The sequence below is a fragment of the Nematolebias whitei genome, chromosome 13 (genome assembly GCF_014905685.2).
Source record: "Nematolebias whitei isolate Nwh7 chromosome 13, NemWhi1, whole genome shotgun sequence".
In the NCBI taxonomy this organism is placed as follows: Eukaryota; Metazoa; Chordata; class Actinopteri; order Cyprinodontiformes; family Rivulidae; genus Nematolebias; species Nematolebias whitei.
This window is the reverse complement of record NC_056510.1, coordinates 6,697,432-6,709,807: the sequence shown is the minus strand read 5'-3', so window position 1 is coordinate 6,709,807 and position 12,376 is coordinate 6,697,432. Positions and strand designations below refer to the sequence as shown.

The 12,376-nt window shown below is 42.8% G+C and overlaps 1 protein-coding gene across 1 annotated transcript in view; it reads right to left on the bottom strand.

Annotated features, from left to right (window-relative positions):
- Window positions 1–12,376, bottom strand: part of gli2a (GLI family zinc finger 2a) — a 116,554-nt gene that overhangs the window by 90,746 nt on the left and 13,432 nt on the right. The window contains exon 2 of the mRNA XM_037686823.1: window positions 1,495–1,635. Coding sequence (XP_037542751.1) covers window positions 1,495–1,609 — 115 coding nt within the window. The 5' untranslated portion in view covers window positions 1,610–1,635. The remainder of the gene's footprint in view (window positions 1–1,494; window positions 1,636–12,376) is intronic.

Here is a 12,376-nt window from a genome sequence, read left to right as displayed (position 1 = left end):
CCAGGCACCATAATCCCATCAGAAGAGCAGTCTCCTCAGCAAAAAAACAAACCGACCTCCTGAAATCCAAACGTTTTTACTGGATGGCATTTAAAAAAATAAAATAAATTCAGATTTCAGCTGCACGAATGCGAAGCTCCATGTTTCCCCGTTAGTTGACGTTTTCTGTGTGACCGGGTTGACTGTTCCTGAACTTTAAAATGCAGCCTGTGATCATTTCTGAAGAAATACTTGAGAAATATTTGCCTCGTATTATTCCTGCCAGTGCATGCCAATTTAAAATGACATTAAAACTGAGTATAGTTGTAAAGACAGAGAATCAGAATTATCTGATGCCCTACTTTTGGTGTTCTTCTTGATGGCAGGCCACCAGAACCTTCATTAAACCGTTCCTGCAGTGGTCGACTTCCGGAGGGGGTTTCGTCCACCGGCAGGCGTTAGTAATTTATGACGCCGAGACCTCGGAGGGCTCGGATGAGCTCCTCCAGCCTCGTTATAAAGAGTTTCCTTCACACTAATGAAAACATGAGCGCTCATATTTTAATTATAAGCTTTTTCTTAGAGGGAATCTTTTACCTCACAAGCACAAATATGCCCTGACGAGTGAGCGTGCACGAGGCCAGGTTGTGAAAACTCGGCCCTGACAGCCGACATGGCACACAATGGTCAGAACCACGTGAATAATTCACGTCGTGGGCAGTGTAAATTCGTTTTTTTCGCCTTGTTTGAAGAACTTGCGGTTCGTTTGTGGAGGTGCCAGGCCCCAGTTTCGCACCGCAACCCCCCTGAACACTTAATGCTCACGTCTCCTCGCGTGGCAGGCCACCAAGTCCATAATTAGGCAGAAAGAACGCCACAATGCCCGACGACATCTTGTTAGCATTTCAAAGATGCCCCCTCCCATAACCGGGGCCTCTCATACACCACGCCGTCCACTGCCGTGCCAGCTGATTTTTAGTAATTTATGAAATTTACACTCGGGAGGTGAGAACAAGGTCTTTCTGCCTCATTATAACATTTTTTCATCATCCATTCTGTGACATCTCAGAAAGACTCCCCCCCCCCCCCCGTCTCAGGGTCAGACTTGTTTCACGTGCCACCCAGATATTTACCCTCACTGTTTCAGTTCACTGCACCGTGCGGCATATAACCCAGGAAAAAAAAACATTTAGGAGCGAGGCTTTACCTCGGTTTAGCCTCCAAAAACCAGTTCACATCACATTAACCGTTTCTGTCTCCACCATCAAATCTAAAATAAATAAAAGCGGCACATCATACGCCCATCAACAAACACTTATACAGCAATCTACAGCAATGGCTTGGAGAAGAAAAGGCCTTGTTTTGACGTTGACCTTGATTTGTGACCTTGATCTTGAAGCTGGAGAGGTGAAAGTGTATGCGACACTCCGTATAGTCATGATGCAGATGTGTATCGTGTTTTATTAAATAATCTTTAGCCTGTCGACGGGAGTGCACAAAGAAGGAGAGCTGTACCTCTGCTCAGAGTGGTCGGCGACGGCTTCTTGGGGAGTTCAGAGAAGCTGCTTCCGTCCAGACCAGAACCTTTGCACTCCTTCTTGTCGGTGGCGGTCGGAGCTGAAGCTTCCATACTGCTTTTCAATGTCCCCTCACGATCTGCAGAAGAAGAGGAGTTGGTGTGAAGTGATCATGTGGTGGAGGAAGTTTTTTTTTTTACGAGTTCTGATAGAAACACCGATTTCTGAAAAACACCTACAAGAGCGGTAAAGTGAACAAAAACAACATCAAAAGTTGAAGGAAACAAATCAAACGCTGGTGGAAAAAGTGACTACGTACAACCAGTAATTACGTTTTCTATAAAAAGCTCAAAAGCAAGAAAACTATTTTTATATTTGCAAAATTTCATAAAAACTCCAGTCATTTTCTGACATTAACGTGCAAAAGCATCATAGGGCAACACCTGAAAATGCCAGTAGGTTAAATAAATATAATGTATTACAGTATGTTCATTTATTTTCTAATAAATCTAACACATTTTAAGAACTGTGTGTTGTGACGGCACAAAAAAGAACCAAGAAGTAAACAAAAGCACTGCGTATGATACATTATACACCTGTTGACATACAGACAAATTATACAGCAATCTATAGCAAAGGCCCAGACAGGTCAAGACCTCGTTTGACCTTGATATATGACCTTTACAGACGTACAGGCAGAGACTTTGCCAAAATACGACCATCTTTTGATGGGCTTACAAATATTTTTTCTTCTTTGTCTATTTATAAAATCTAATCTTCATGGGTACGTTTATTGTGTGTTTTTATTCCATCAGTGGAAATAATGTCAGAAACCGTCTCAGAGGTCCCTCAGCTTAGCGTAACGAGTCCACACCGCTCCTTCTGGCCCAATTGTAGCTGTGAGTGGCTCTTAGCGCTGAGGTTTGAGCCACACACACTGTGTCAATACCAACTCACGTCTGTGTGAAAGGCTCCACGGCTCGGCAACACGCCACTTGTTTGACTTGGTAGGACTACGAGATCATCCTCTGCTGAGAGCAAACATCACACACACACATGCACACGCACACACACCAGGAAAAGCTCTCCGCTCTCCTGGCGTTGGTTGGGTTTCCACCTGCTGTCAAGACACCAGCGACAGATCGTGTGTTTTGACAGAACCGCCGAGGTGAGATCACAACAGAGAACCAACAGCTGGATCATATTCATCTGACCAGATGTGAGGAAAAGCTCTCAACATTTCTAATAAAAACTTCACGATCTAACAGGACGATAAAGTCCAGGAATCCTCTCCAAACACCTGTTTGCAGCTACGTTTTGCAATCTGCAGTTTCTTAGTGAACTCATGAAAAGTTTAAACTGTTACGCTGCGAACCACATACGGTACATCGCGCTCGTCAACAAACTGTTATACAGCAATCTATAGCAATGGCCTGGACAAGTAAAGACTTTGCGTAACATCTGACTTTGATTTTTGACCTTGACCTTGAAGCTGCATACGTGACACTCCTCTTCATGATGATGCATATGTGTATAAAGTTTCATTAAATTATCTTGAGCGGATCAGATGTTATGGACGGGACAAGAGAAAGTTGACGTATGGACGGACGTATTCCATGGACCATACCGTAATACGTCCGTCTTTGTGATCATTGGATTCTGATTGTATTTATAATTCGGAACGTCCTAATATTTTTGTTTGTGATGTACATTTAACGTACGGGATGTAAAGTCCGACTATAGATCAGGGAAAGTACGTTGGGCTACCACGCGAGATCTGCGGGTTCGAGTCCAAGCTTCGCTCTCAACTGTGAATGTAAACTAAAGATTTGGATTAGAATACGTTTCGGCAGTGGTTAATTCCTATTTGGGGCAGCTGTGGCTGAGTGGTTAGCGCAGTCGTCCTCCAATGGGAACGTTGGGGGTTTGATTCCACCAGAAGTCATACTGAAGTGTTCCTAGGCAAGACACTGAACCCCTCGTTGTCTCCCATGTGTGTCCCTTCAGTGTATGAATGTGATAAAGCACTGATTAGTCTTTGTAGATATCTAGTAGAGTGTTATATGAATGGGTAAATGAGGGCACAGATTCTGTTGTTAAGCACTTTGAGTATCTTGATAAGATAGAAAGACGATATACAAGTACAGTTCTGGAACAAGGGGAGCTCAGAATGCTGCAGCGTTTAACTGGTTCCTGTTAGCTGAAGGTGTGAAGTGCTGCTCCGGTTTCATGTGGATTTCCAACATGTCGTTCTTCACTATGAGGTGTGTTTTCTGCTCTGTGACCCGTCGGAGGTACCAGTCACCTGTCGCTGAGCCAGTGTAAGCCGATTAGAGGTGGGCGACTACCAGGCTTCGGCTGCATCTGTTTCTTTTTCCCCACTGCCAGGACGTCCGCGAGCTCGCCAGCGAGCCGTCTTGTCTTGGACATCTACGGCACGCTGACATCATCTTAGCGATAGAGTTTAGTTTGTTCCTTCATGGGCTTTTATCCTATTCAGACTTTTTGGTTGTGAACACCGTTGGCTCAGATGAAACGAAGCGGGGCCTGCAGCAAACAGCGCTCGCCTTTCAAGAAGCCTTCCCCCTTAAAAGAACCAACTAATTGAGAATCCTCCCCTTAACATCACCGTCTGATGAACATCTGGCATCACATTAATGGCTCCCTCTCTGCTTTTACAGCATGCCAAGTATTTGCTTCCCGGTTGCCTCTGAACTTTGAGCCAAAACTCAGAAGAATAGCCGTTTGGGAACAAGCACCTTTAGAGGGCACCGTCCAGAAATAAGAAACACTTCTGGTGACGTGGATTTAAGATTAAAATCACAGCTTTAAAACTCAGATTTTAATCTAAATCTAAGCACACTTTGTCAAAAAGTGGCCTCAGCTTCACCCCTACACCACCCGCCTCTTTCCCAAATTCTGTCGAGCTGTTATTACCTCCCCCCTTTACCAAATGTCTCCCCGCAGGCCAGCCCAGTGTTGCCCCTGATGACAGGGGTGCCCAGCTCTTATGGGCCGGTCCAGGTGTCAGAAACCAGGCGGGCAGATGGCGTGGGCCAAAGGCGAACATACAACAAGGATATACTTCTTTCCTCATCTTCTGGTTGGCTGGGCAGCCCACCTCAGCCCCGCCCGGCCATGTGACCACAGACTGGAGGACTTCAGAGACCAGAACAGGATTACACCCAGTCCAAACAGAAACCAAACTCCCAGAAAGCCAAAGAAAGAGACTGAAGACCTGTCATTTCAAGAGAACGACTGCTTTCCAACTCCTGAGCTTTGACAGATTAACAACAAATCAAAGCAGAGCAACGATTTTCTTAAAGAATAAAAGTCAAAAAGTCTCGATCCAAACCAAAGTTTTAAAATGAGGATGCTCAGATTTTGTTCTTTAAGCCCTCAAAACTTCTAAACTTCTACAAAATAAAGTCTTTAGTGATGTATCCCCACAAGCTTTCAGGGTGAAGAATCTGTTTGCAACAAACTATGAATTACACCTGACGGGAGCTCCTAAAATGTATCCAAATGTTTTATCGCATGGATCGTAGGGGTTCGCTCTCACGTCACAAGAATGTTGTAAATGTTGGGAAAATTTGCAACAAATCTGCTCTCAAAGTTGTCACAAGAGTCTAGAATTGGCCTCAAACCTGTCTTAATTTAGTTTCCATGAGTCAGAAAGAAAAATGAGAAGACTTTGGGATTGTTTGGCAACTTGTGAAACCAAACTGAGACTGACTGGAGACAAAAAAGAGAATATATAACTAGAGACATCACATTTCCTGCCAAAATGCAGTGTGAATGCTTATTGCTGAAAAACTTCCTGAAAAACAGCTGAAATTAACTAAAAAAACATGCTAAATAGTAGCTGAAATAAAAAAACAAGCCTTAATGAGCAGAAAAAAGCAGAAAGAACATGTTTTTTGCTGAATTAAGCATAAATTAGCACAAAAATTAGGAAATTAGCTAAAAAAAACAACAACCTGAAAGTAGCAAACAAAAAAAACTGAAAAGGCAGAAAGAAGCTTAAACTACCAGAAGGAAGCGGAAAGAGTTTAAATGAGCTCAACTAATGTGGAATTAGCTGAAAAGGTTGGAATTACCATAAAAACAACTAAACAGTAGCTGGATAGCAGAAAAAGCTGAAACTTGCAAAAATAAGCTGAAATGAGCATAACAAGCCGAAATTACCATAAAGAAGTTATTTACACTGAAAACAACAGAAATTACCATGAAAAACTTGGAATTTATCTGAAAACAGCTGTAATTAGCTAAAAATACTAAAATGCTAGCACAAGAGCAATTAGCACAAAAAAGCAGAAAGAACATGTTTGCCCAGTTAGGCTTAAAGAAGCAGAAATGAGAAAAAAGCTGAAATTAGCAACAACAACAAAAACCAGCTGAAAAGCAGCTAAAAATTAGAAAGAAGCTTAAATTACCAGAATGAAGTGGCGAGAGCACATTTTTGCTGAATTAGGATGAAAAAAGTTTAAATGAGTGCCAAAATGTGGAATTGGCTGAAAAACCTAAAATTAGCATAAAAACATCTAAATAGTAGCTGAAATAGCAGAAAAAAAGCTTAAACTTGCAGAAATAAGCTGAAATCAGCTGAAAGGAGCATAAAAAGCTCAAATTTGCAGAAAGAAGCACAAAAATGTAGCAGAAAGAATCTGAAAGGAGCACAAAACAGCTGAACAAACAGCTGAAATTAGCTGAAAGTTGTTGAAAAAGATTACATTTGCACAAGGAAGCTGAAAGAAGCTGAAGCAGAACAAAATGTGAAAGGAGCAGTAAAAGGTTGTAAACCGACCTTAAGATCTGAAGGATGTAAAATGAGCTCAGTTCATTTTAATGAGGAAAAAAGTGGCAGAAAAGGCTAAATATTTCAAAAAGCTAAAGTTGCACCAGTAGCAGGATTGTCCTGAAAGCGCTGAACATTTTGATTTATAATTTGTTGAAATTGCTTGAAAACTGACGAGAATTGCGCTGAAAAACGAATAGAAGAAGAACGAATCACATTTACACAATAAGGACGCTTTAGATCAGAAAAGCTCTTTATTGTTTTTGTATAACAACATTAACAGGATGTCCTGACAGAAATAAAAACTAACGCTGTGACATGTTTTTTTTTGTCTTATCCACCTTACGTGACATTTATCTCCCTGACGCCACGAGACAAAAGCCGTTTTCAGTCTTTAGCGTTTGTTTTAACGCTGCTGCAGCTCCTGCCTCACAGCAGCAGTGTCAGGCTGAACTGACACAAAATAAACGTGCACGTCGTTTGCAGGAATGCTGAAATCCATTTGAAGTTACTTAAGCGCCTTTAAGCACTTTTTCGACGTGAAACCAAGAGCAAATCTGTGGTTTTCTGCAGCGACTTCTGCAGCTCAGTGAGGCACAGGCCTTGAAATCAAACGATCCGATCCAGTCTGATTCAGTTTAGTTGATTTTCAGATGAACAACGCAGACAACCAGAGCAAGGAAAAGTCAGAGGAACCGGCAAACGGCTCCGCGCTTCTCTTTGTTCTTCTGCAGACATTTTCTTTTTCAAACAATGTCTTTTTCTCCCCCATTCTTCTCCCTGACCTCCTCTTCCTCTCCTCGAGTTAATTTACTTTCCAACCCCTCTTTTGTCTCAGACGAGCAGGACTTTTGTTATGAGACCCGGTGTGTGTTTTTCTTAGCGCCTCGTTCAGTTTCAAGTGTTCCTCTCCTCCACTACCGTTCAACAGCTCCCCTTTCACCAACACTGAAAGGAATGCAAACACACATCAAAAGAGGCCCTCTCATTTTCAAGATTTCCAGGCTTTGCTCTGCCTACGTTCTTCCTTCCTATCTTTCAGTGCCTGCAAGCCGTATGCTGGTAGGCCCTCGCCTTTGCCAGCGCGTGCACGCTCACACACACGCACAGCGAGTCCGTGCACGCTCGTGAAGAGGCTCACCAACTGCTGCGGCCCGCTCTGCTCATTTGGCAGACTCTGGGGAGATGGATAAGTGAGGTCCGCTGCCCCGCTGCCACCTGCAGACCTCTCTCCTCGGGTTTCTGACGGTCACATTCATGCAGGTTAACAAAACAACCATCAAAAGTCAAAATACGGGTTTGTTTCACATATTTTTGTGTCTTCATCACAGAAGTGATGCTATCTTGGACAAGTGGTTGAGATTACCAAATCCTCCTGGAGTCTTTTAAGTTGTTTTTCTTCTCGTGTTCGCTGCTCTCAAGATGTCATGAAAGGATGAAAAAAGACGTAAAATTAAGAGGAGGAGGTTGTTAAAGCAAATATGCTCCTGAAATAAACTGATGTCGAAGTAGTCTCATCTCCTGGACCCAGTTTTTATACCAGACTGCAGGAAAAGTTACATTTTGATTTCTATTTTTAGTTAAAGGACTCGGTGCAGAAGCAAGGATGCACTCTTTGGCCATTTCTCTTCCAACTCCATCAACATTTTTGATCCAGTGTGATGCAGCCCAATCGTAGAACGTAGAGGAAATGAACAAAAGTCTGAACCATCATTTAGACCAGGGGCTATTCAACTGGTGGCCCGGGGGCCAAATCACGTCCAGAGGTGAGCTCAGCTCGGCCCACCAATGGGTTCATTTTTAAATAAAACTAGGTTTTAAACCATAAAACAAACTTAATGGCAATAACTGCTGGATGTCCAGCCCCTGAGCTATTGGCTTTCAGTAACTGTGGCCCCTGAGCAGTTTAGCTGGACTTGAATAGTCCTGATTCAGTTTCAACGGGTCACAGAAAGACTTTTCATGACTGAGCTGCTGTTTTTTATACAGTCACAGGTTAACCTGAAGGATTTCACCAACTTCTGCGCTGACTAAATAGTTCAAAATGTCCACAATATTTCCACTTCTACAGTTTTTAAATCGAACCATAGACATTTCTGTCTTCTTCCACCCAGTTTGTCTCTCGACTGTTGGGATGATGGTTTTCTCTCAAATCCCACCAAACACCCAAACTCTCATCGACTTCCGCTCAGAATATCATTTTAAAACAGGAAGTGGACTCTTTTTAACGTGCTAAATCTCTAAACGTAGACGTGTGTGAGGACCAGCCCCTCCTGCAGCTCACAGTTCAAGATTGTTTCTAAATAAAACGGATGTTTCTCACACAGCGAGGACGTTTCAGGCTTGGTTCTGCTTTTTGGTTCAACACTTCGGGATGTTAAGCTTGCACTCTCAGATACCGAGATATGACGATGTGTGATTTGTGGTACAGCTGTTTAGATTAGGGGTGCACCGATTGCAGTTTTCTGGTTGATCACCGATCTCTAGAAAGTCTGACCTTGCCAATTCCGATTTTGGCTGATACAGATTTTGTTTTATAAATGACACTGTCAGGTGTTATAAGGTCACAATGCACCTTCAATTTTCCAATCTTATTCTGTTGAAAATCATACCCTTTGAACAATATCCTAGAAACAATACAAACTTGTTTCAACTGGCCATGCGGTATTATTTGCATGCCCCGTGACTGAAAATATTGAACACTACCATTTTCAGCCACTAGATGGCACTCAAGCAGTATGGCATGCCGTTGTGTCATGTAATAGGTAAAGTGGCTATTAATGTCACAATTGGCTTGCCACCATTGTCTGCCGGGAGCAACCGTCACTGTGCCGCCCTGGAGAAATGCAGCTGATTTGACCGTAAAAGTGCATTTATTAAGTAAAAGTTCAAATGAGACACACATTTACTATAATGTCGAGCAAACAAATAATTGTTTTAGGAGCTTATCTTGTTAAATTTCTAAGAAATGAACAGCGCTCCTCCTTCATGATTTCCTCCCTCAGAGCACCGAGGCAACGCACACTTTTGAAATGCAGCTTGACCGTCAAAGTGCATTTATTAAGGAAAAGTTAGATTGAGACACATCTTTACTATAATTTAGAGCAAACAAATAATTGTTTTTATGTGTTAATCTTGTTAAATTCTTGTTAAAATCCACCCGTGCAGAAACACATAGAAGCAACGTATACGACGAAGTGATGTATTTATGCATTTTTCCACTTTATTAGACATATTTGGACTGATGCGACTTATAGGGCGGCGCGACGTGTACGCCGGAAAATATGGTATTACAGAAGAAGGTCTGAAACTATGGTAGGGCTTTAGAAAAGTTGGTTTCAGGCAGGATCTTCATTTTTCTTGTTTCTAAACTTTTGCTGGTTGAAGTAACTAAAAGCAGACACATGTGACTAAACCAAACCCATCTCTGGTATGGAAGAGCGTTTCGCTGCAGAACTCTCATCGGCCCGTGTCGGATGTGGAGATGTTACCACCTCTGGATCATCCTAACGGATGGCGCCTCTCATCTCATCCACTTCCTGACCTCTCAGCCCCCAGATTCAGACCCACACAGGAGTGATTCACCCGCAGAGAATGTGCCCCGTCTCAGTCTCGACTTGTCCTCTTGTAAAGGTCTCTGCAGCCCGACGTCCATTTCATTGTCTCGTCTGTCAACAAAAACATTCCTGCTTGGGTTTGGACGGTTCTGCACGAAGAACTTCAAGCTTGTCTCACATCAAAGTCCCGACAGAGGATTTTTAAAAACTACTTAAATCCAGCTGGGTGTACAACTTGAGGTTTAACCATAAATCCGCTCAGGTGTCACCCATTCACTGAAAATAATCCCTGAAATTCAACTCAATCTGAACACGAGGCCCGTTAAAGAAAACAGAGTCTAGGAGTGAAACCGAAGGAGATTTAAGTGACGAGGAGTGAATTCCTGCAGGATTCACCCATTTTATTTTATATTTTCATGCCTCAACATCTCGCTGCACGTCTTATTCAACCTGCTTCACGAGATCGCACGCATAAAAATGTTTTATTCGTGAAAGTCAGCAGGAACGCGGCCACAGATGTGGTCAACCAGGGGGTGAAAGTTTTAGGAACGTGGTTGGAAAACTCGTTCCAGCTGACAGCAGAAGAATAATTACCGGGCACTTACGGGACAGAAAAGTTCTGTCGGGGCGGTTCTGACGGCCCAGTGTGAGGAGCAAACCTGTTTTCATTTGACTTACAACAGGAGCTTGGTGCGTCCAGATATTTTGACGGTAAAACCAAGAAGAAGCCCGTGTGGAACCCATCAGAACCACCTGTCCTGGGTTTGACACCCGCCCACCTGTTGGTCGCAACAATTCCTTTTCTGGGCCAAGGCTGGAAACTGGTGTCAGCAGCAGGTGACCTTTGAACCTCCAGGTGGAACCGCACAAAAAAAGTCTTGTCATCATGATCAGAACCTCCACTCGGACCCAGGAGAACCTGAAGAACCATCTGATCTGTGCTGGATCAAGAAACAGATCCAGATCTCTGGACATGAAGCTACTCTCAGAAGGACGTATAAGAAGCGGGACTCTGGTATCAAAATCCAGATTTGGTGTCCAACTTATAAACAAACGTTCAAATAAAAATTAAAAATAAATCTGAAGAAACTTTAAAAGTTGTCAAAATGGCCGCCGACTTGAAGAATAAACCATAGAAGAAGAGTAAAGAGAATCACGATGGAAAAGCTGCTGCCAGTGGCTCGTTAGGGTCGCCATGGTAACAACACACCTGTGTTTGTCACTCCCTGACAGCACACCTAACGAGACCGGCAGAGTAGAAAATAAGCGTCGAACGGTCACAGAGTAAAAACTGTAATACGTTAGAAAAGTTTCATGAACTGTGGGCGTCACACGTGGTACTTTTATGTTTCTACGGTGTTTTATGGCGATGGGACAAGTTCAGAGGAGCCTTTAGGGCAGGGCTGGTCAACTAAACTGCTCAGGGGGGGCCACAGTTACTGAAAGTCAAGACTCAGGGGCCGAACATCCAGCAGTTACTGCCATTAAATATTTGTTTTAGGGGTTAAAATCTAGTTTTATTTAAAAATGAATCCACTGGTGGACTGAACGGAGACCGCGCGTGGGCTTGATTTGGCCCCCCGGCCACCATTTGAATAGCCCCGCTTTAGTAGAAAAGCTGAGACAAAATGGAAGTCAATGACAGTGTGGGTGTGACCTCTGACCTCTGACACTGCATGAAAGGAGAAAACAATACTTGAGATTTGACGATTAAACTGTAGAAGTGTACGGACTGTGAATGTTTACCGTATTTTTTGGCGTACAAGTCAATTTTTTTTTACATAATTTGCATGCCCTGCGACTTATACACCAAAGCAACATATTTATGTATTTTCTCATATTTGTAACCCAATTTTTGGCTTAGATCTGACGATTTCATTCATTAGGACATGGAAAATATTGAACACTACCATTTGCAGCAGCTAGAGGGCCCTCGACTAATATGGCAAGCCAAGTGTCTCAATAATAGGTAAAAGTGGCTATTAATGAGACACTTGACTTGCCATACCAAGCCACTTTCGCCTCATTCCAGAACTCCTGGAACAAACATTAAATCAGCTGCATTTCGCTGCGCCGCCCATGAGAAATGCAGCTGCTCCGACCGTCAAAGTGCATTTATTAAGGAAAAGTTAGACTGAGACACACCTTTACTATAATTTCGAGCAAACAAATAATGTTTTTAAGTGTTTAATCTTGTTCAATTCTTGTTAAAGTCCTCCCGTGCACGCTCTCGCAGCCGTCATTTGGCAGCCAATCGATTTTTGGCACAACGTATCCGGGTTGTCAGCGGTGACGCATAATAGATGCGACTTATACGGCGAAGCGACATATTTTTTTCCACTTGATTAGGCATATTTGAACTGACGCAACATGTACAGCGGTAAATACGCTAAACTCAAAAGTTGAACATGTGGTAAAATCATTAAAAAATAAATAAATAAAATACTTGGTTGTATAAAAAGTTTAAAATTTGTGCAAACAGTCATGGAAAGTACAACTTTCTGTGACCTGTTTGAACTCTGGAT